The 21,513-nt window shown below is 39.3% G+C and overlaps 1 protein-coding gene across 4 annotated transcripts in view; it reads left to right on the top strand.

Moving 5' to 3' along the window:
• The window catches only part of LOC127418586 (gastrula zinc finger protein XlCGF57.1-like), a 29,765-nt gene extending 8,564 nt beyond the window's left edge, over positions 1–21,201 (top strand). For 3 of the 4 annotated variants that reach the window (XM_051659213.1, XM_051659211.1, XM_051659210.1), the window contains exons 2-3: positions 1,063–1,441; positions 18,553–21,201. In XM_051659213.1, the coding sequence (XP_051515173.1) occupies positions 1,072–1,441; positions 18,553–19,952 (1,770 nt within the window). In that variant the 5' untranslated portion in view covers positions 1,063–1,071 and the 3' untranslated portion in view covers positions 19,953–21,201. Of the gene's footprint in view, positions 1–37; positions 83–1,062; positions 1,442–18,552 lie in introns of those variants that run through there. The other variant, XM_051659209.1, reaches the window with a different exon arrangement.
• The last annotated feature ends 312 nt before the right edge of the window (positions 21,202–21,513 follow it).

Raw genomic sequence — 21,513 nt, forward strand, 5'->3', positions numbered from 1 at the left:
GTCCACAATTTATTTTGTGAGGTCTTGGCTGATTTCTTTTGATTTTCCCATGATGTCAAGCAAAGAGGCACTGAGTTTGAAGGTAGGCCTTAAAATACATCCACAGGTACACCTCCAATTCAGTACACCTATCAGAAGCTAATTGTCTATAGGCTTGACATAATTTTCTGGAATTTTCCAAGCTGGTGTATGTAAACTTCTGACCCATGGGATTTGTGGTATAATCAATTAAAAGTGAAACAATCTGTCTGTAAACAATTGTTGGAAAAATTACTTGGGTCATGCTCAAAGTAGATGTCCTAAACGACTTGCCAAAACTATAGTTTGCTAATATTAAATCTGTGGAGTGGTTAAAAAATTTGAACTTCAACCTAAGTGTATGTAATCTTCTGATTTCAACTGTACACTACAGCGGTGCTCAATGCATTTAATCATTAATTAGATTAACAATCTATTAATGTATGAAGTCTACGACTCCAGCTCACTCAGACTGTGTCATTCTAATTTGACAAATAATCAGTGATCTTGTCCCTAAAAATTTACATTCTTTAGGGGAGAGTGCAGCAGTGCTCATTGCATCAGATCATTAACAAGATGAACTAACTATCAATGTACGAATCAACTCACTCAGACTGCTGACATTTTCCTCTCCACGCATAATTTTATTATATCGATGTATGTGGTTACAGACAAAGCATATACACCGATCGCCCACAACGTTAAAACCACCTGCCTAATATTGTGTAGGTCCATGCTGCCAAAACAGCGCCAGCCAGCATCTCAGAATAGCGTTGATGTGAACATTAACTGAAGCTCCTGACCCGTATCTGCATGATTTTATGCACTGCACTGCTGCCACACGATTGGCTGATTAGATCATCGCATGGATGATTGCTGGTGCCAGACGGGCTGGTTGAGAAATGGTTCATCTCAGAAATGGTTATTTTGTTTTAAAGAGCTGTTCTTGTGTATATTAATCAAATAATATCCTTTTTTTTTTTTTTTTTTTTTTTTTTTTTAATGAATGTCAGTTAATTATAATCATGATGTTTTTGTGTTCAGATATCCATCATGAGAGAGCAGGTGAATGTGATCCACGCTGGAGAACAGCAGATGCTGCAGACACCAGTGAAGATTGACTTGAAGCAGGAGGAGATTAAAGAAGAAAACACAGCAGAGGAAAAACAGAGTGATGAAGATGATGAACAGCAGATGCTGCAGACACCAGTGAAGATTGAAGTGAAGCAGGAGGAGATTAAAGAAGAAAACACAACAGAGGAACAACAGAGTGATGAAGATGATGATGAACAGCAGATGCTGCAGACACCAGTGAAGATGTGTTCAGTGAAGCTGCTGGACTGCAGGAACCAAATTAAGATGAGAGGAGAAATCAAAGTAGAGGAACAACAGAAAAATGAAGATGATGAATTTATTCCTTCAGGTATGTTTCAGTTGCTGTACATTTTCATGACAATCCCTGTTTTTATTGTCATTTTAGAAGTGCTCTGTTGTCCTTAAAGGTTCAGCTTTTTATTTCCAAAGTCATATAAGTTTGTCAGGGACCGTGAAGTACCCGGCATACTTCATACGAAATTGAGGAACGAATGGTTGTGAAAAAAAAAAATCTGGGTTTTTGAGTTTCTTTTAATGGTTTGTAACAGCTTGCCAGTGCAAACTTTCAGGAAAACTTTGTGCCGGCTACTGAACACCTTACTGCCACTAGTCCATGTCATCAGTAGGTGTGACCTGGAGCTCCTCCTACTTCGAGGCCATTTCTGTTTCATTGTTCAGTCAGTAAAAGATCAGTCAATTTTGGTGTATTGCAAGTACATAGTGCAATATATTGCAATATTTTACTCACTGTTTTTAATTGTTCCTCATAGGACTTCAGAGAACTGTTGCCAAATCACCAAATGCATTGTTAAATAATATAAAAGTCCCTGAAATAATTTGAATGTGCACCATTTATGTACATTAACATTTAGCAGACACTATTATCCAAATGCAGCTTACAAATGAGGATATAAGCAATTTGTCATACAAAAGTCAACAATATCTTCAGTATTACACAGCCAAGTTTTCACAGTGGCTGGAATAGTAAAGATGTTAGCACAGAAGAAAGAGACATATAGTAATTGTTTTTTTGAAATAGTAAGTGCATTTAGTGTGGATTGGTTAAGTGCTCTCGGAATTGATGTTTTTTCAGCTGTTTCTTGATTGTTGAGGTGGTATAAGCAGATTGTGTGGAGTGAATGAATGCTCGTGAAATGGACATTGTGCCTGTGATAGGACCACCAGGCACCGCTCGTTCATTGACTGTAGAGTTGAAATCAAGAAAGGGGTGATGTGAACCCTCTTTGGCTGATTGAAGATCAGACATGCTGCAGGGTCCTGGACCATCTGCAGTGTCTTAATCGTGCTAGCTGGGGGACCAGCCAACAGGGCATTCCAGTAGTCTGGTCTTGAAATGACCAGAGCTTGGATCAGAATCTGTGTAGCATATTCAGACAGGAAAGGTCTGAATTTTCTAATGTTGTTCTAAAGATCTGGCAGTTTAGAAGTTGACAGTGAAGTTGAGCTGGTCATCCAACACCACTCCCAGGTTCCGGGCTGTCCTGTTTGGCATTAGCTTAGTTAAACCAAGATGAATACTAACACTCGTCTATCAGTGATAACTGAAACCAGCCAATGCAAATGTCCTGCATTAAAGGTTTGTGGTATTGATCATGTTATGTGTTTGTCCATTTAAAGCAGTAATAGAGCGTTGTGTTCGGTTGGGCTCATATTCAGATTCACTGCCAGGACAAATGACTAATTGATCGGACTTCAGCTATAGAGACTGCACACACCTGACTTTTACTGTGTTCATTTACTAATTATCATTGAATCAGGCAGATCCTTTTATCTAAAGTGACTAACAGAAGTCTACACTTACAGATTAAATTCACCTAGAGAAACCTGAGCTTTAGTATCTTGATTGATGGACTGATCTTTCGCCAAAATCTATTGATTAATGAACCAATAAATCAGATAACTGTGACAGCTTTGACTATCGATGGACTGATGGGCGAACAGACGGATAGATAGACTGATAGATATATGGATGGATAGATGGATCGATGGATGGATAGATAGATTGATGGACGAAGAGATGGATGTTGGATAGAGGGATGGATGGATGGATGGATGGACGATGGATGGATAGAAAGATGGATAGATGGATGTTGGATTGGTAGATGGATGGATGGATAGATAGATGGACGGACAGATGGATGGATGGATGATAGATAGATGGATGGTTGGATGGGTAGACAGTGAGGTTGTGGTCAACAGACGGGTTGGCTGGAATCACAAGAAGTTCTGGCTTGGCTAGGTTGAGCTGTAGGTGACATTTCTTCATCCAGGACAAGATCTCATAGAGGCTGGCAGAGATACGAGCTGAGATGGTGGGGTCGTAAGGCTGGAACAACACGTAGAGCTGCGTATCATCTGCGTAGGAACCATGTGTCTGAATGACTTACATGGACACCAGAAAGCGGCTTATTGCGAGAAAGTGGGTTATTGCGTGAGAACTGTTCCCATTTACAAGCACAGATTAAGCGGCTTACTCTTTACTCCCGTTTACATATGACTCCGTCAGTAAGCAGCTTTCTCCACAGCAACGTAATTTTCCCGCGACGCTTGTGTAAACGCATGGCATCTGAGAAAGACTTCACTATTTTACTCTGTTGATTTGCTTAATTTCCAGATATTCCAGAGTTGTTGCTGTGTTTGCTTCCTTAATTTACAATCGCGACGCAGTAGTGGGCGTTTCCCTCTTACATAGAACTCCGGGATTCCCCAATATATGAGCGCATATATCCAAATAATAAGGATGGTCGATATTTTACATTTGTGTGTATAAATGTATAGTTTATAATATATGTGATTTTTTTTTTTCCACTGTACTTCCAGAAATGTTGAATTCTTTCTGCTGTGTTGACATGTTGTTGGGCTCCATTCTATGACATTTGTTGTCCCGGTCTGTCCCACGCATGCGCACTTTTCAAACATCCATCAGAGCGCTACTTATTATTTACATGTACACAAAAAGCTGCGTTCTATGGGAGGAACCTAGGTATGTTAACACTTACTAGCTGGAGCGTTCAAATTTGGGAACAATTATTCCCATGGTTCCTGTCTCAATATCTTCGCCGTCCAATCACCGATTTCATTTCTGAAAACTGCCAGATACTCATAACAATATAAGCTAAAAGTACATATAATTGGTTCAGGGGTTACTGGGCATGAATAATAAATGTATCATCATCATCGTCATCCTCCATTTGCCTGAGTGGAGCCAGAGAGGATACCCCGGGAGATTACCTCAAGTGTTGGACTTACTGCTTCAAATTGAAAACTAGGCGATCTTTCAAGGTATGATAAGTTATTTAACGTGTGTTGTCAGTATTGTCAGTTGAAAGTCAAAACGTTTTAGTTATGCAGCATTTATTTGTAGGAGTAACGCTAGTTATTTCTGGAAAAAATGACTTGACCGTCAGCGTTCATCAGACAGGCAGCTAGCCTCTATTTTTAAGCAAATTTATGTGAAACTTGCTAAATAAACATTAGCTAGCAATACTATGTACATTTTTAGCTAAATATCAATAACTTTTATGGCCAATTTTGTCGCTTGTGGAAGATAGTCAAACCATTTTGTTACGAAACATTTATTTGTAGGAGTAGTGCTATAATATATATAATATAATCTATTGTTTAAAAGTTATGACCATTCTAGTGATTTGTGGGAAAACTGAATAAAAACGTTCAGAATGTTAAGATACATTTCATATGACCACTCCTCAAAAACTCCTTTTGAGCACCTGTAATAATAAATTGAGATTGCATCTGAAATTGAAGGACACAAACACTGAAATATACATTTTATGTGTTCAATAAAACACACACTTTATTTAATTTGAACATTAGAATTACACAGCAAAACATATAAAATCAAACTTTCGAACTATCTACAGTAAATACATTTTTAATAAAGAGTGCAGGTACAGCATATATATAAATTCATGAATACTCAACAACTGCAATACCTGTGGAGAGAAGAGAGGGAAAAAAGAGGGGAGGGGGAGGACAACAGCACCAGTAAACACAGCCCAACCTAGGCATCTTCGTGAAACTGGTCACACTCAGCTGAGTGCCAAGACTGAAAACGGTTGCTATCACAAACCAAACAAAGTCTTTTACATTCCGGCGCACAACAAGCTACTTTAGTTTTATTTTCAGTCCTACTTTTCCAACAGCTTAGCCAACATCTCTTAGAGGACTCTTCAAATTTAGGGACATAGGCTGTGTGGAGTGATGACAAAGGAGGGACTACAGGCTTTAGTGTATGCAAAGGGAAACTTGCCAGGTTTTCTCTGAAATCTAGTTAAGTTCACCGGTCTACGCTCATCCCCTGGTGCCACATGAATGTGTTGCCATTCCTTAAACAATATGAAACTATTGATGACGGCAATATCTATGAAGTGGAAAAAAAAGAGTCTTCCACCACTTCTGAGTTTTTTGTAGGACGTCGTAAGATTTTATCATTTGGTCTGACCTAGCAACACTGCCCATGTTTTTTTTTATAATCGCTGATGACAGTGGGCTGGAGGGCTACTTCTTTTGTCCAGTCGCCATCATTTTTTACAAACCTAGTAATTTCGGTTGAGCCATTTGCATTGTGGAAATTGGAGAGGCATGTAACTGCACGCGTGTCCTTCCACTGCATTACAAGTATATTCCCCTCAATCCTACACCACCTCATATCCCCACGAGCTGTCTTGCGTTCCCATATTTTGATGTCTTTAAATTCTGCAGGAAACAGTTTACGATTCACCCTGCATGTCCCACAGGCATTAGTTCCCATTTCTACAACTTAACCATAAGAGCTGGGGACGTGTAAATGTTGTCGAACCAAACATTGTGGCCCTGGTCTTTGAATGGCTGCAGTAACGATTCAACTACATTGGTGGCCAAGTCAGTGACACGCCCATCACGACTACCTGTGTAAACACAGTATACCCTGAGTCTGTAATTACCCATAATTTAAAACCCCACCGAGTATTCTTGCCCTTCATTTGTTGTTTAAATCCTGACTGAGCTTTAGACTTGACCATATGTTCATCTATTGCGAGATTTTGGTTAGGCTGAAAGAGCTGCTGGCATTTTTGTTTGAGGTGGTCCATAAGATAGAGCAACTTCCTAAGGCGATCCTGATTATCCTCTGTGGTAGGGTCTACAACATGTAGAGCTGCAAAAAGAGCCTTGTAGCGGTCATATGACATAAATCCCCTTGCCCACGAGCTCTGAAGTGACTTGGTTCCCCAATGACGATGGGAATCAGGGAGAATTGAAAACCCCATATAAATTAGCAACCCAAGAAATTTGTAAAATTCATCGGGGGTCACCTCCATCCAAGCTCCTTGGTAGCTGGAATATGACAGACAGTTAGGACGAGCTCCCACCCCTGATGGTTTGTAAAGCTGCATATCTCAGCAACTACAGCCTGAGTAAAAAACAGCATGAAAAAGTCAATTTCTCGCAACATCATGTTGGAGTTTGACTGCACAGCCTGATGCACGCTACCTAAGTCAATACCAAATGGATGGCTAGGCTTAAATGGGAGAGGTTTTGGTGCCTGTGAATCGTTGTCAGAGTACGAGGGATAAGAAACTGAGTCAGGGAAGCATTTACGCTTTCTAGCTGACTTGGGACCTGTGTGAGAATGGCTAGCCATACCCAAAATAATAAGAGTAACAGTTTTAGTGTTACTGTGAGTATCAGTCATATGAAAAATAGAAACAAACAATACATACACATTCATACATACCCAGTTGATGGTCTTGGTTGGGGATCAGGATCCATCTCATCCTCCATCGCCTTGTGGTCCGGGTCTTCCTGCAGTAGTTCCTGGTCCAGCAGATCTTCCTCCTGTGTGCTAATGCCCTCATGAGCCATGTCCTCTTCTACTCTGAACCTAAGCTCATCAGCAGTCAGTTGCCTCCTCCTCTTGAGGGTGCTGAGCAGGGAGCCATAGTCTCTATCCATCTCTACAACAGACAAAAAGTACAACAATTGGTAGCCAGCAGTGTGTTCTTCACAAATCCGTACACTGAATAGTCACCAAAGGCTTGCAGACTAACCAGAATGTCTAACTGCAGACAGCCCTCTCACACTTTCCTTGTGAACAGGAAGGTACACACTACCTAAAATCATGTCTGTGTGATGGATGGGTAAGGCTATATGCTAAATTATAGAAAGATATCTACCATTTGTTTTTATTACATGGGAAAATCAACTAGCTAGATACCTTATCTAACTAGCAGGCCAGTTTCCAGGCAGGTCTGAACAGCGTCTGCTCTCTGCCTAACATTATTTCAGCCGGATTTTTCATAAGTGACAAAATTGGCCAAAAAGTTATTGATATTTAGCTAAACATTTACATAGTATTGCTAGCTAATGTTTATTTAGCAAGTTTCACAGAAACTGCCAAAAAATGTTAGATATAAAAAGAAGAGACTCGCCGATGACAGTCACATTTTTCCAGAAAAATACTAGCTAGCCCTACTCCTACAAATAAATGCTTCGTAAATAAAAAGGTTTGACTGTCTTCCACAAGTGACAAAATTGGCCAAAAAAGTTATTGATATTTAGCTAAAAATGTACATAGTATTGCTAGCTAATGTTTATTTAGCAAGTTTCATAGAAATGTGCTTAAAAATAGAGGCTAGCTGCCTGTCTGATGAATGCCAACAGTCATGTAATTTTTTTTCCAGAAATAACTAGCGTTACTACTAAAAAATAAATGCTTCGTAACTAAAACGTTTTGACTTTCAATTGACAATATTGACAACACACGTTAAATAACTTGTCTTACCTCAAAAGATCGCCTCAGTTTTCAATTTGAAGCAGTAAGTCCAACACTTGAGGTAATCTCCCGGGGTATCCTCTCTGGCGCCGCTCAGGCAAATGGAGGATGAAGATGATGACGATACATTTATTATTCATGCCCAGTAACCCCTTAACCAATTATATGTGCTTTTAGCTTATATTGTCATGAGTATTTGGCAGTTTTCAGAAATAAAATCGGTGATTGGACGGCAAAGATATTGAGACAGGAACCATGGGAAGAATTGTTCCCAAATTTGAACGCTCCAGCTGGTAAGGGTTAATTATAAATGTGGTAGACTTCTGCCTATCCTATGAAGGAGGAAGCGGGCACCAGGTGAACAATGCACATAAGACTTTAATGCCATACTTTTAAGTGAACATCAAAACATAAACATACTTTTCAGCACAATCAATAAACACATTCAACAACACTCAACAGCCTTGCTTTTCAGCAGTTACTGTGAGACACACACAGCTCTGTGCATCTCTCTCTCCCTGTCTGCCGCTGTTTTCTCTCCTTAAATAGTCCCGCCGCTCCTCCCTGGAACACGAGACCGGTGTGGCCACTTACCTCTCTGGCCTCACTCTGCCCCTACGCCGCTCAGCCACACCCTGCTCGCAACATACACCCATTGCCAAACTCCGGCCAGGGAGTCACTTGTGTTGGGCCTGTGACTTACTCACCCCCCCCCCCAATTTCTTGAGAGTGTTGGAAAATAGGCTTCGGGGAATAGGAACAGGACGAGGGGAAGGAGAAGGGGTTGGAGGAGAGAGAGAGATGGGCACACCGGCCCCCGAACACGCTGCCAAACAATCCTCAGCCAGATGCACTGCCTCCGTCAGCAACGCTGCACGATGGCGCTGGACCCCCTTCAGCCGTCCCTTTCGGTCGCCGGCTGCAAACTGCTCCAGCACCAGCGGATCGGGATTCAAGGAGGTGGAACTCGTTTACCATTTATCTCTCCAGCCTTGCAGTGCCCCGGCCATGCCCTGCTTACCACAATATATATATATAGATAGAACACTCAGTTGTTATTATTATTCTTGGGGATTTTAACAAAGCAAACCTCACACGTGAACTGCCCAAATACAAACAGCACATTACATGCCCAACCAGAGACAGAAATATACTGGATCACTGCTACACAACAATAAAGGTTGCATATCGCTCTGTTCCTAGAGCAGATTTGGGACTATCTGATCACTGTCTGGTTCATCTTCCAACCTACAGACAGAAATTAAAATCTGCTAAGCCTGTAGTAAGGACTGTAAAGAGATGGACCAATGAAGCAGAGCTGGAACTACAAGCCTGCTTTGACTGCACTGATTGGAGTGTTTTTGAGGCTGCAGCCACAGACCTGGACGAGCTCACAGATACTGTTACATCATATATCAGTTTCTGTGAGGATATGTGCATTCCTACTAGGACTTATTTAACATTTAACAACAACAAACCATGGTTTGCAGCTTCGTCAGGCCAAAGAGGATGCTAACAGAAGTGGGGATAAAGTCTTGTACAATCAGGCCAGGAACACACTGAATAAGGGAATCAGAGTGGCTAAAAGAAGATACTCTGAGAAGCTGAAAAACAAGTTTTCAGCTAACGACCCTGCATCAGTGTGGAGTGGCATGAAACTACTTACGAATTACAGGACTCCTACCCCCAACCCTGTGGTGGACAAACAACTGGCTGATGACCTGAATGTGTTCTTCTGTAGATTTGAAAGGCCCAATCTCACACCCCACACCCACTCTGACATTCACTTCACACAAACACCAACACCTCCTGCAACCCCCCTCCCCCCCCCTCCTGCTACTCAACCTGCACTTAAGATCTGTGAAGATGATGTGAGCCGCGGCTTTTGAAAACAAAGGATAAGGAAAGCACAGGGCCCAGATGGTGTTTCACCTGCATGTCTTAGATCCTGTGCTAACCAGCTGGCCCCCATCTTCACACAGATCTTCAATAGATCACTGGAGCAGTGTAAAGTCCCATGCTGCTTCAAACATTCCACTATTATCCCCATCCCAAAGAAACCAAAAATCACAAGACTTAATGATTACAGACCTGTTGCCCTGACGTCTGTGGTCATGAAATCATTTGAGAGACTGGTGTTGGCCCACCTGAAGGACATCACTGGACCCTTTCTAGATCCCCTTCAATTTACTTATTGAGCAAACAGGTCTGAGGATGATGCATTCAACATGGGATTGCATCATATCCTGCAACATCTGGACAGACCAGGGACATATGCAAGGATCCTTTTTGTGTACTTCAGTTCGGCTTTCAACACTATCATCCCAGCTGTTCTCTGGACTAAATTACACCAACTCTCTGTTCCCACGTCTATCTGTCAGTGGATTACCAGCTTTCTGACAGACAGGCAGCAGCTTGTGAGACAGGGGAAATTCACTTCCAGCACCTGTACAATCAGCACTGGTGCCCCCCAGGGATGTGTGCTATCCCCACTACTCTTCTCCCTCTACACCAACGACTGCATCGCCAAGGACCCCTCTGTAGACGACACCACTGTCATCGGCCTCATCCGAGATGACGATGAGTCTGCATACAGAAGGGATATTAAACAGCTGGCTGTCTGGTGCAGTCAAAACAACCTTGAGCTAGAAAACGCTCAAAACAGTGGAAATGATTGTGGACTTTAGGAGGAACCCCCCAACACTGTCCCCCCTCACCATTCTAAACAGCACTGTGGCAGCAGTGGAGTCATTCAGGTTCCTGGGCACTACCATCTCACAGGACCTGAAGTGGGAGACCCACATTGACTCCATTGCGAAAAAGGCCCAGCAGAGGTTGTACAGAACCGTCAGGCACAGGAACATTTTTTCCCCCAGGCTATCCATATCATAAACAGTTTAAACTGCCCCCTTGAGCAATAATTAATGTGCAGTACACAGCTTAGTCTTTTTATATTATCCAGCACATCCTACGTCTTCTGCCATTACATTCCCTTGCACTGTACATAACCGATTTGTATTTAGATTTGCACTATGTATGTGTGTGTGTATGTGTGTATATGTCTGTTGTGTATTCTATATATACTTGTTTCTTTACAATATTTATCTATTTTTTTATTACATTTTTATTATTTTAGAAGTCTTGTTGTTGTTTTTGTATTGTTGTGTACTGGAAGCTCCTGTCACCAAGACAAATTCCTTGTATGTGTAAGCATACTTGGCAATAAAGCTCATTCTGATTCTGATAGATTCACATTTATATCATATTATGTATAAATATATTTTAACAAATAGCATCAAACATGTTTACATACATAAAAGCTTATCCTGTATAATACACTTCCGTTAAAAACAATTGGCATAATGTTAGCGAACATTTTAGGTGATTAAAACTGCCAAATAATCACAGATGCAAAAATATTAACAGAACTTCAACTAGAAGGTAACAAGGTTACTTAACCATCTGATATGTTTGTTGCATTTTCATCAGTGGACCCTCACAATGAAATGCATGCTGTTTTTTCTTCAATCAATGGATCAGATCATAAGCAGAGAACATGAAACATAAGTACTGTCGCTCAATGTCGCATGTTTTAAAAACACACTCTTAACATTTTAAAATGTTTTCACTATAATGTTCTATTTGCAAAATAGACTGCAGAAGATGAAAGTTGAGTGTTTTAACTTTAATTTGATACCAATTTTGTATCAAAATTGAGATGTATGTTTAGTCTTGGGGGCTAATCACATGGATGTGACTATTTTGGGTCACGGTCATAGCGCCACCATCTGGCAGCAGGAACTGTGGCTTTTACAACAGACTTAAAAATAGTCCTCTTATATTTACCCAAATTGCTTAAATTGTTTAGAATAATGCCAAATACGTGTCCACCTTGCATTGTTTTCCGAAAGCCACCGGGTGGAAATTGACCCATGATGCTTGGGCAGGTCATTGCTGCTTGCAGCTATATTTACATTTGCGCTAGTAAAGGGGGGGGGGGGGGTTGTTGTTGTCATTTCAGGCATGGGTGACAAGGAAAGACAATAAAACTACTAGTTGGCAGCCTAGTCTTTCTCACTTTAATGGAAATATAAAATGGTCCATTCAGACTTTTATATTTTCAAAATTTTCTCTCAGGGAATACCCTTGAACCCCTATACAGTATCATGCCTCAGTCACAAGGGCTTCTATGCCCCCATACTTTTGTATCTGAATGTAAAGTAATATATAATTTGAATGTAAAAATATTCAAACAAATACTTGACTGCTGTCACTATGCTTTAAAATGAATAGATGATCTTTATCATTTATATCCAACTACATTCGATTGATTAACTCTATACAATTTTAATATTTTGGTAGAAGACCCCTCAGACCCCAATGCTTTGGCTGCCTCTTGGCCCCAATGCAATTTTGTAGAGACTATTTTGACTGTTTAGGATTACATTATTTTCTTTTCTTCTGCCAACTTGGAAAAAAAAAAAGTGCAAATGTGAATGTATATTGTGATAAATATCGTTATCTAACGATATGAAGAAGAATATTGTGATACAATTTTTGGCCATATCGCCCAGACTTAGTAAAAACTGTAATTCTTGAAATCTGTAATTGCATTTTTATTAGTAGAATTTCACAATCTGTCATTCACTCCCATTCAAAACGCAATTATAGATATCTATATTTCATTTCTTACTAGTTAAAGTTCAAATTTCACATCTCAGCAGTCCATTTCTTACTAGTAAAAATTATAATTTTTGATATCAATAATTAAATTTTTACTAGTGCAAATGTTCCTTTTTGATATCAAGAATTTAATTTCAACTAGTGGAAATGTTCATTTTTGACATCAGTACATGTATTTCAACATGTTACATTTGGTATTTCTGATATTTGGAGAGTAAATAAAGAAATCTAAAAAGGCTTTCTTATTAGTAACAATCACATTACAGATATCAGAAATTAACATTGCCAACAGTGAAAATCTAATTATTGATAAAAAAAAATTAGCATTTCCACTAGTTGCAGTTCAATTCTTCAGAGATATGCTCAAAAGAAAAGTGCATTTTTGAATTGGTGGTGGCGCTATAGAGTTTATACTAGGTGTCTTAAATTTAAAATGGGGGCTGTTCATACACACTCCTATCAGTGTGCCATATTTAATCATTTTCCTAGGTAGTGTTCATTGTGCTGCCATAGACTCCCATTTTGAGTATCCCTGGTATAAATGTATACCTTTTACACAGTGAAAATCACAAATATAATGAATGAATGAATGTTACATTTATATAGCGCTTTTCTGACACTACACTCAAAGCGATTTACACATTGAACAGGGGAATCTCCTCAACCACCCCCAGTGTGCAGTATCCACCTGGATAATGCGACGGCAGCCATAGTGTGCCAGTACATTCACCATACACCAGCTATTGAGTCAATTAATGGATGGGGATTATTAGGAGGCCATGATTGAGAAGGGCCAATGGGAGGAATTTGGCCAGGGCACTGGGGTAACACCCCTACTCTTTATGAGAAGTGCCCTGGGATTTTTAATGACCATAGAGAGTCAGGACCTCGGTTTAATGTCTCATCCGAAGGACGGTGCCTTTTTACATTATAGTGTCCCTGTCACTATACTGGGGCATTAAGACCCACACAGGCCACAGGGTGAGCACCCCCTGCTGGCCTCCCTAATATCTCTTCCAAGGTATATTGTGGACAATTGTGTTGTGCCAAGAAATTTGTGTTCAGTTTAGTTTTTCCACATTTGTCCCTCTTGAATTGATTTAATTGATTCAATTTCATGTGTTCATTGTAGAGCTGTTGGAAGTGAAAGAGGAAAGCCAAGAGCTGATTGATGGGGAGGAGAAACTTCAGTATCAGAAACACCATGATTTCACAACTGGAGAAAAATCTTTGAGTGTCTTGAAGACTGAAAGAAATTGCTCACCAAAAAAGCCTCAAAGAAGAGCAGCCAAGAAATCTTTTACCTGCTCTCAGTGTGGAAAGAATTTCACATGTCAAAGCAAGCTAAATATACACATGAGAGTTCACACAGGAGAGAAACCTTTCACGTGCCATCAGTGTGGAAAAAGTTTCACATGTAAAGGAAAACTTAATGTACACGAAACGATTCACACTGGAGAGAAACCTTTCACATGCTGTCAGTGTGGAAAGAGTTTCACAAATAAAGATTACCTTAGAGTACACATGAGAGTTCATACTGGAAAGAAGCCCTACACGTGCCATCAGTGTGGGAAAAGTTTCAGAAAAAAAGATTACCTTAGAATACACATGAAAGTTCATACTGGAAAGAAGCCTTGCACATGCCATCAGTGTGGAAAAAGTTTCACACAAAAACAACATCTTGAATTGCACGCAAGAATTCACACAAGAGAGAATTTGTTTTTGAAAAGGCACCAGAAAATAAATACCGGTGTGGGTGCTCATATGTGCTTTGAATGTGGGGAGACCTTTATTACAGCCAGCGACTTGACAGATCACCAAATAATTCATACTGGAGAGAAACCATACAAGTGCTCACACTGTGGAAAGAGTATCAGTCATTCAGAAAACCTAAAAAGACACGAGAGAATACATACTGGAGAGAAACCATACAAGTGCTCACACTGTGAAAAGAGTTTCACTAAGTCAGATAACCTAAAAAGACATGAGAGAATCCATACTGGAGAGAAACCTTACAAGTGCTCACACTGTGAAAAGAGTTTCACTCAGTCAGATAACCTAAAAGGACACGAAAGAATTCATACTTGAAAAAAAACATCCAAGTGCTCACGCTGTGAAAGAGTTTCACTAAGTCACAACTGAAAATACACGAGAATCCATACAGTATAGAAGCCATACCACAGCTCTTCATGTGTGAGGAGTTTCAAACGATCAGATACCCTCAGGAACATGTAAATAGAAATTGCCCTAGTAGTCATAGTGATGTCAAGCAAATAGTTTGTCAAGAAAATTAATGTGGAATTTGTTTTCTTCAGTGTTATAAAACATCAGAAAGAGCAAGGAGAGCACAGAATGCATTGTGTAAGTTCCCTCTTAATAACAAATTAAGACTACATTTCATGCATCACCTACAGTAACAATTGAGTCCACTGGGGGCGCTGTGGATATGCATGTTGTTCAGGTCAGGTGCTGAATGAGAGAAGATATAATGGCGTCTGTGCTTTAAGGTAAAGCCAAGTCTGGTAATACTTGTAATGCTTTGATTATTATTGAATTATACTCTATTGGTATTCAGTTCTTGTTGGAGTCATACAAAGTGTAAGCATGTGCCAAGTCATCTGGGCTCAGTGAACATCGCTTCATTAGAAAAGTAAACAAATATCTCTGAGAAAATCAGCATAAGAAGTCTCTCACAAAGTTAGTATCTCTAACTGAAGCAACAGACCCCACTGAGTGTAAATTGCCTCACTGTTGTCCTTCCACATATGTTCCCTTCACCCACTCTCCTTCTCATCATAGAATTATCTCAAACCCACCTAAGATCTGTATGTACAAAAATACCATATCTGCTGTATACAAAGAGTGTAACTATGCATGTTTGGTATCATTCAAAAGGTCTAAGACTGACTGGTACATTGGTCTAATTACCACAGCAGTTGACTTAGTCATAAGAAAGATTTTAGGATTTACAGAAATTATGTCTCTGCTGTTGGGGTGTGCCTTCATGGGTCTTTAATGCAAATGATCCCCTGACACTCCAAGTAACAGGATTCTGTTCAATTCTAAATTCCAGTTGAATAGTTTGTTTCCATTTGATGCAATTATCCTTCAGGTCTGGATATTTAAGGAGAATTATTAAAAGCTTCTGGGAGGAATCTGTAATTCAGATCTCCTGCACTGTTATTATGTGTCGTTATACTGCCAGGTGTATTTCTCTGACTTGTGATCTATTATGTTTATTCTGATCATTTGAAAATTCGCTTTGGTTGATTTTCTGATGTAAAGTTTTAATCCTACCTGGCAAATAAATAGTTCATTTTGCTGATTCACGATTCTCCAGAACTCATTACTTCCAGTTGATTAGCAAGGTCTGATGTTACCACGAGTGTATGACCAGGATAAGAATATTACTGCAGCCTATGAATGAGAGAAACAGTAGGTGCAATGTTTTTTGGGACAGTCAGTCACTGACTTATTGCTCACCAAAGTAAATTGTATGTACGTGACTAAGCAAAACTATCATTTAGTTATGAGTAAGCAGTAGACAGCCTGACGTAATGATATTAGTTAACCTCGCAACCGCTGAATTAGAGTGAACTGGCAACCTTGTGATCGTAAGATCTGCATATTAATTTGGCTGGCGTATTACTCTAAGCGGCATCGGGTTCCTAATGAACAAATAATTCAAATGAAGACCTACCAAGTAATCAAAAGCCCCAAATTAATATCATATCTAAAGTGATGATCAGAAATTGATTGAAACCCTTGTCTAAATTCGAGGTCTATTAATTGGAGTCAGATTTACTTACACATGCACACCAGAAAAGACAAGATAAAAAGCCAAGTTTCACTTGTATTTCTAAATAATAGCATTACCCTAATGCCGACAATATTGCTTTTAATGTAAGCTGCGGGTGAATGAAAATGGTTTTTTTTAACTGTTTTATTTTTATTAATGCTTTTTATTTCACCCCCACCCCCCACTAAACAACTTAACAAAACAAAAGCATAGTTTATCCCATTTTGAACTTCCATTTAATTTATGAGTAATCAGTGACTCATTTTTTGTGGGTTAGAGTACTTGATTTCAAAATAACTAAAAAAAGCTCATCCCTAGCTTTGACTAATGCATTTTTTATTTACTAAAAAGCTGAACCAATGCATCAGCCAAACATCTCACTAGTTTGAGTCAATCCAGGCAGGTTTCAAACCAGCACTTTTCTGTATTATATCTCTGTGCACAATCCACTGCACCATTCTTCCATGTGAATGCTAGCCTCCAAATGGACATACCAGGCTGACAGTAAGCACATCCAAGCACAGTGGTTATCATGGTCAATTTCACCTGGATGAACTTTTCAACAAAGATTCAACAGGATGACAATCAAAATTTGATTACACCTGCAACCATTCATTGAATACCATACAAAAAAAACAATCCAGATGGCTTGCCTAGGTGGGGATCAAACCCATGACCTTCATAACTATAACCCAGAACTGCACACCCTGTGCTACTCAGTTGACATGGCTGATTATTGGCAAAGAGACATACCAAGGATTGAGCCAGCATGCAGAGCAGTTGGTTATCTTTTGAAGCATAGGTGGCACTTTCTCCAAACTACTCTGGTATCCTCAGGACGTGATTTCATACCAACTTTCATATAAATTTGGTAATGCATTCAAAAGATATATTTTAAATAAAACATATATATATATATATATATATATATATATATATATATATATATATATATATATATATATATATATATATATATCAGAAAACAATAGAAGAAGAACAAAGAAAATACCTACAAGTAAAAATTATTTGGGTTTATCCCTGCAATCATTCAGTTAGCACAATACAAAGACCTCTAATACAAAATAAATTCAACTGTAACACTGTTCTAGGTGGGTGGGTATCAAACCACAACCTTTGGACTACTCCCAAGTACTTTACACACTGTGCCACTCAGTTGACAAAGCTGACTGATGGCAAAGGGGTATGCTGAGATTAGAGTATAGGTGCTGATGTTTCTAAATTGCTTGGATATCCTTAGAACATAATGTCGATGATGCATGCCAATTTTCTTTTAAATCGGACAACACATTTAAAGATATATCACTTTTTCATCAAATTCAGTATGTTGGAGAGACTAAATGGCTGATATGGGGAAAAATATTTATTGTTGAAATCCGCATAACCCACAGAATCCATAGACATCAACCTCATGATTTTAGGACATGCAGTTTAAAAGTTTAGAGCAAAAAAAAGAAGATATTTTTTACATTTCTTGAGCCTTATGTGGCGCTATCAACAAACTTTGCATGAATCCTCAGATCATAGTCCTAATGAAGCATACCACGTTTTGTTTCGATAGGATAAAGCATTACCGAGATATAGCCTCACTTCCTGTTTTACGTTGACTTTGTTAGTTTTGTTAACTGAACTTATCAAAAAAGTAGAAAATCAAAATTCGATATTTCCATTTTCCATTTGAATCTTCAGGAGAAGAGTAATTAGATGCAAAAAACATTCTCTGACAAACGGTTCAAAAGATATGCACAAAAGAAAAGTGCATTTTTTAACTGGTGGTGGCACCATAGAGTTTGTCCTAGGGGTCCCAAATTTGGTATGGGGGCTATTCTTGCCCACTTCTATAAGTGTGCCACATTTCATCATTTTCCTATGTAGCGTTCATAGAGCTGCCATAGACTCCCATTGGGGAGGAAGAAGTATACTAACGGATACATTAAGGGCAACAGCACCTTCTGTGTTTGGTCCCTAAAAAGCAGATCTCTTGCCATAGAAGTTTGAGTATCCCTGGTATAAACGTATACCTTTTACATAGTGAAAATCAAAAATACACTGTGGAGATTTGTGTTGTGCCATTACATTTTTCAGTTTAGTTTTTCCACATTTGTCCCTCTTGAATTGATTCATTTTCATGTGTTCATTGTAGAGCTGTTGGAAGTGAAAGAGGAAAGTCAAGAGCTGATTGAAGTGGAGGAGAAATTTCAGTATCAGAAACACCATGATTTCACAACTGGAGAAAACTCTTTGAGTGTCTTGAAGACTGAAAGAAATTGCTCACCAAAAAAGCCTCAAAGAAGAACAGCCAAGAAATCTGTCACCTGCTCTCAGTGTGGAAAGAATTTCACAAGTAAAAGCTGGCTTAATATACACATGAGAGTTCACACAGGAGAGAAACCTTTCACGTGCCATCAGTGTGGAAAAAGTTTCACATGTAAAGGAAAACTTAATGTACACGTAACGATTCACACTGGAGAGAAACCTTTCACATGCTGTCTGTGTGGAAAGAGTTTCACAAGTAAAAGCTGGCTTAATATACACATGAGAGTTCACACAGGAGAGAAACCTTTCACGTGCCATCAGTGTGGAAAAAGTTTCACATGTAAAGGAAAACTTAATGTACACGTAACGATTCACACTGGAGAGAAGCCTTTCACATGCTGTCAATGTGGAAAGGGTTTCACAAATAAAAATTACCTTAGAGTACACATGAGAGTTCATACTGGAAAGAAGCCCTACACGTGCCATCAGTGTGGAAAAAGTTTCAGAAGTAAAGATTATCTTAGAATACACATGAGATTTCACTCTGGAGAGAAGCCTTACACATGCCATCTGTGTGGAAAAAGTTTCACACAAAAACAACATCTTAAATTGCACACAAGGATTCATACAGGAGAGAAGCCTTACACATGCCATCAGTGTGGAAAAAGTTTCACACAAAAACAACATCTTAAACTGCACACAAGAATTCACACAAGAGAGAATTTGTTTTTAAAAAGGCACCATAAAATACATACCAGTGTGGGTGCTCATATGTGCTTTGAATGTGGGGAAACCTTTACTACAGCCAGCGACTTGACAGATCACCAAATAATTCATACTGGAGAGAAACCATACAAGTGCTCACACTGTGGAAAGAGTTTCACTCAGTCACAAAGCCTGAAAAAACACGAGAGAATTCATACTGGAGAGAAACCTTACATGTGCCCATACTGTGAAAAGAGTTTCACCCAGTCAGTAAACCTAAAAAGACACGAGAGAATCCATACCAGAGAGAAACCATACAAGTGCTCACACTGTGAAAAGAGTTTCACTCAGTCAGATAACCTAAAAAGACATGAGAGAATCCATACTGGAGAGAAACCATATAAGTGCTCACACTTTGTAAAGAGTTTCACTAGGTCGCAAGGCTTGAAAACACGTGAGAGAATTCATACTGGACAGAAACCATACAACTGCTCTTCATGTGGTAGAAGTTTCAAACAATCAGGGCCTCTACAGAAACATGTAAATAGGAATTGCGCAAGTAGTCATAGTGATGTCAAGTAAATAGTTTGTCAAGAAAATTCATGTGGGATTTGTTTTCTTCAGTGTTATAAACATCAGAAAGAGCAAGGAGTGTGCAGAATATGCATTATGTGTAAGTTCAAAGAGTCGCTCTTAATAACAAAATAAGACTACATTTCACGCATCACCCGCAGTAACAGTTGAGTCCACTGGGAGTGCTGTGGTTATGCGTGTTGTTCAGGTCAGTGGTTCCCAACCCTGTACCTGGAGTTCCCCCAACACTACACATTTTGGATATCTCCCTAAACAAACACACCTGATTCAACTCATCAGCTCGTTAGTGGAGACTCCAAGACCTGAATTGGGTGTGTCAGAAAAGGGAGATAAACAAAATGTGCAGTGTTGGGGGGCCTCCAGGAACAGGGTCGGGAACCACTGGTTCAGGTGTTGAATGAGAGAAGATGTGATGGCGTCTGTGCTTTAAGGTAAAGCCAAGTCTGGTAATACTTGTAATGTTTTGATTATTATTGAATTATACTCTATTGGTATTCAGTTTTGTCAGAGTCATCCAAGGTGCAAGTCTGTGCCAAGTCATCTGGGCTCAGTGAGCATCGCTTCATGAGAAAAGTAAACAAATATCTCTGAGAAAATCAGCATAAGAAGTTAGTATCTCTAACTGAAGCAACAGACCCCACTGAGTGTAAATTGCCTCACTGTTGTCCTTCCACATATGTTCCCTTCACCCACTCTCCTTCTCATCATAGAATTATCTCAAACCCACCTAAGATCTGTATGTACAAAAATACCATATCTGCTGTATACAAAGAGTGTAACTATGCATGTTTGGTATCATTCAAAAGGTCTAAGACTGACTGGTACATTGGTCTAATTACCACAGCAGTTGACTTAGTCATAAGAAAGATTTTAGGATTTACAGAAATTATGTCTCTGCTGTTGGGGTGTGCCTTCATGGGGTCTTGAATTCAAATTATTCCCAAACACCTCAAGTAGTAGGGTTCTTTTCAGTTCCAAATTCCAATTTAATTGTCTATTGTTTCCATGTGATGCAGTTATCCTTCAGGTCTGGATATTTAAGGAGAGTTAGCAAAAGCTTCTGGGAGAAATCTGTAATTCAGATCTCCCGCACTGTTACTATGTGTCGTTCTACTGCCAGGTGTATTTCTCTGAGTTGTAATTTATTATGTTTATTCTGATCATTTGTAAATTCGCTTTGATTGATTTTCTGATGTAAAGTTTTAATCCTATGTGGCAAATAAATTGTTCATTTTGATTATTCACAATTCTCCTGAACTCGTAATTTCCAGTAGATTAGTGAAATCTGATGTCACAGAAAGTGTATGACCAGGATAAGAATATTACTGCAGCCTATGAATAAGAGAAACAGTAGGTGCATATTTTTTGGGAGGACAGTCAGTCACTGACTTATCGCTCACCTAAGTAAATTGTATGTACGTGACTAAGCAAAACTATCATTTAGTTATGAGTAAGCAGTAGACAGCCTGACTTAATGATATTAGTTAACCTCGCAACCGCTGAATTAGAGTGAACTGGCAACCTCGTGATCGTAAGATCTGCATATTAA

The sequence above is a fragment of the Myxocyprinus asiaticus genome, chromosome 28 (genome assembly GCF_019703515.2).
Source record: "Myxocyprinus asiaticus isolate MX2 ecotype Aquarium Trade chromosome 28, UBuf_Myxa_2, whole genome shotgun sequence".
NCBI lineage: Eukaryota > Metazoa > Chordata > Actinopteri > Cypriniformes > Catostomidae > Myxocyprinus > Myxocyprinus asiaticus.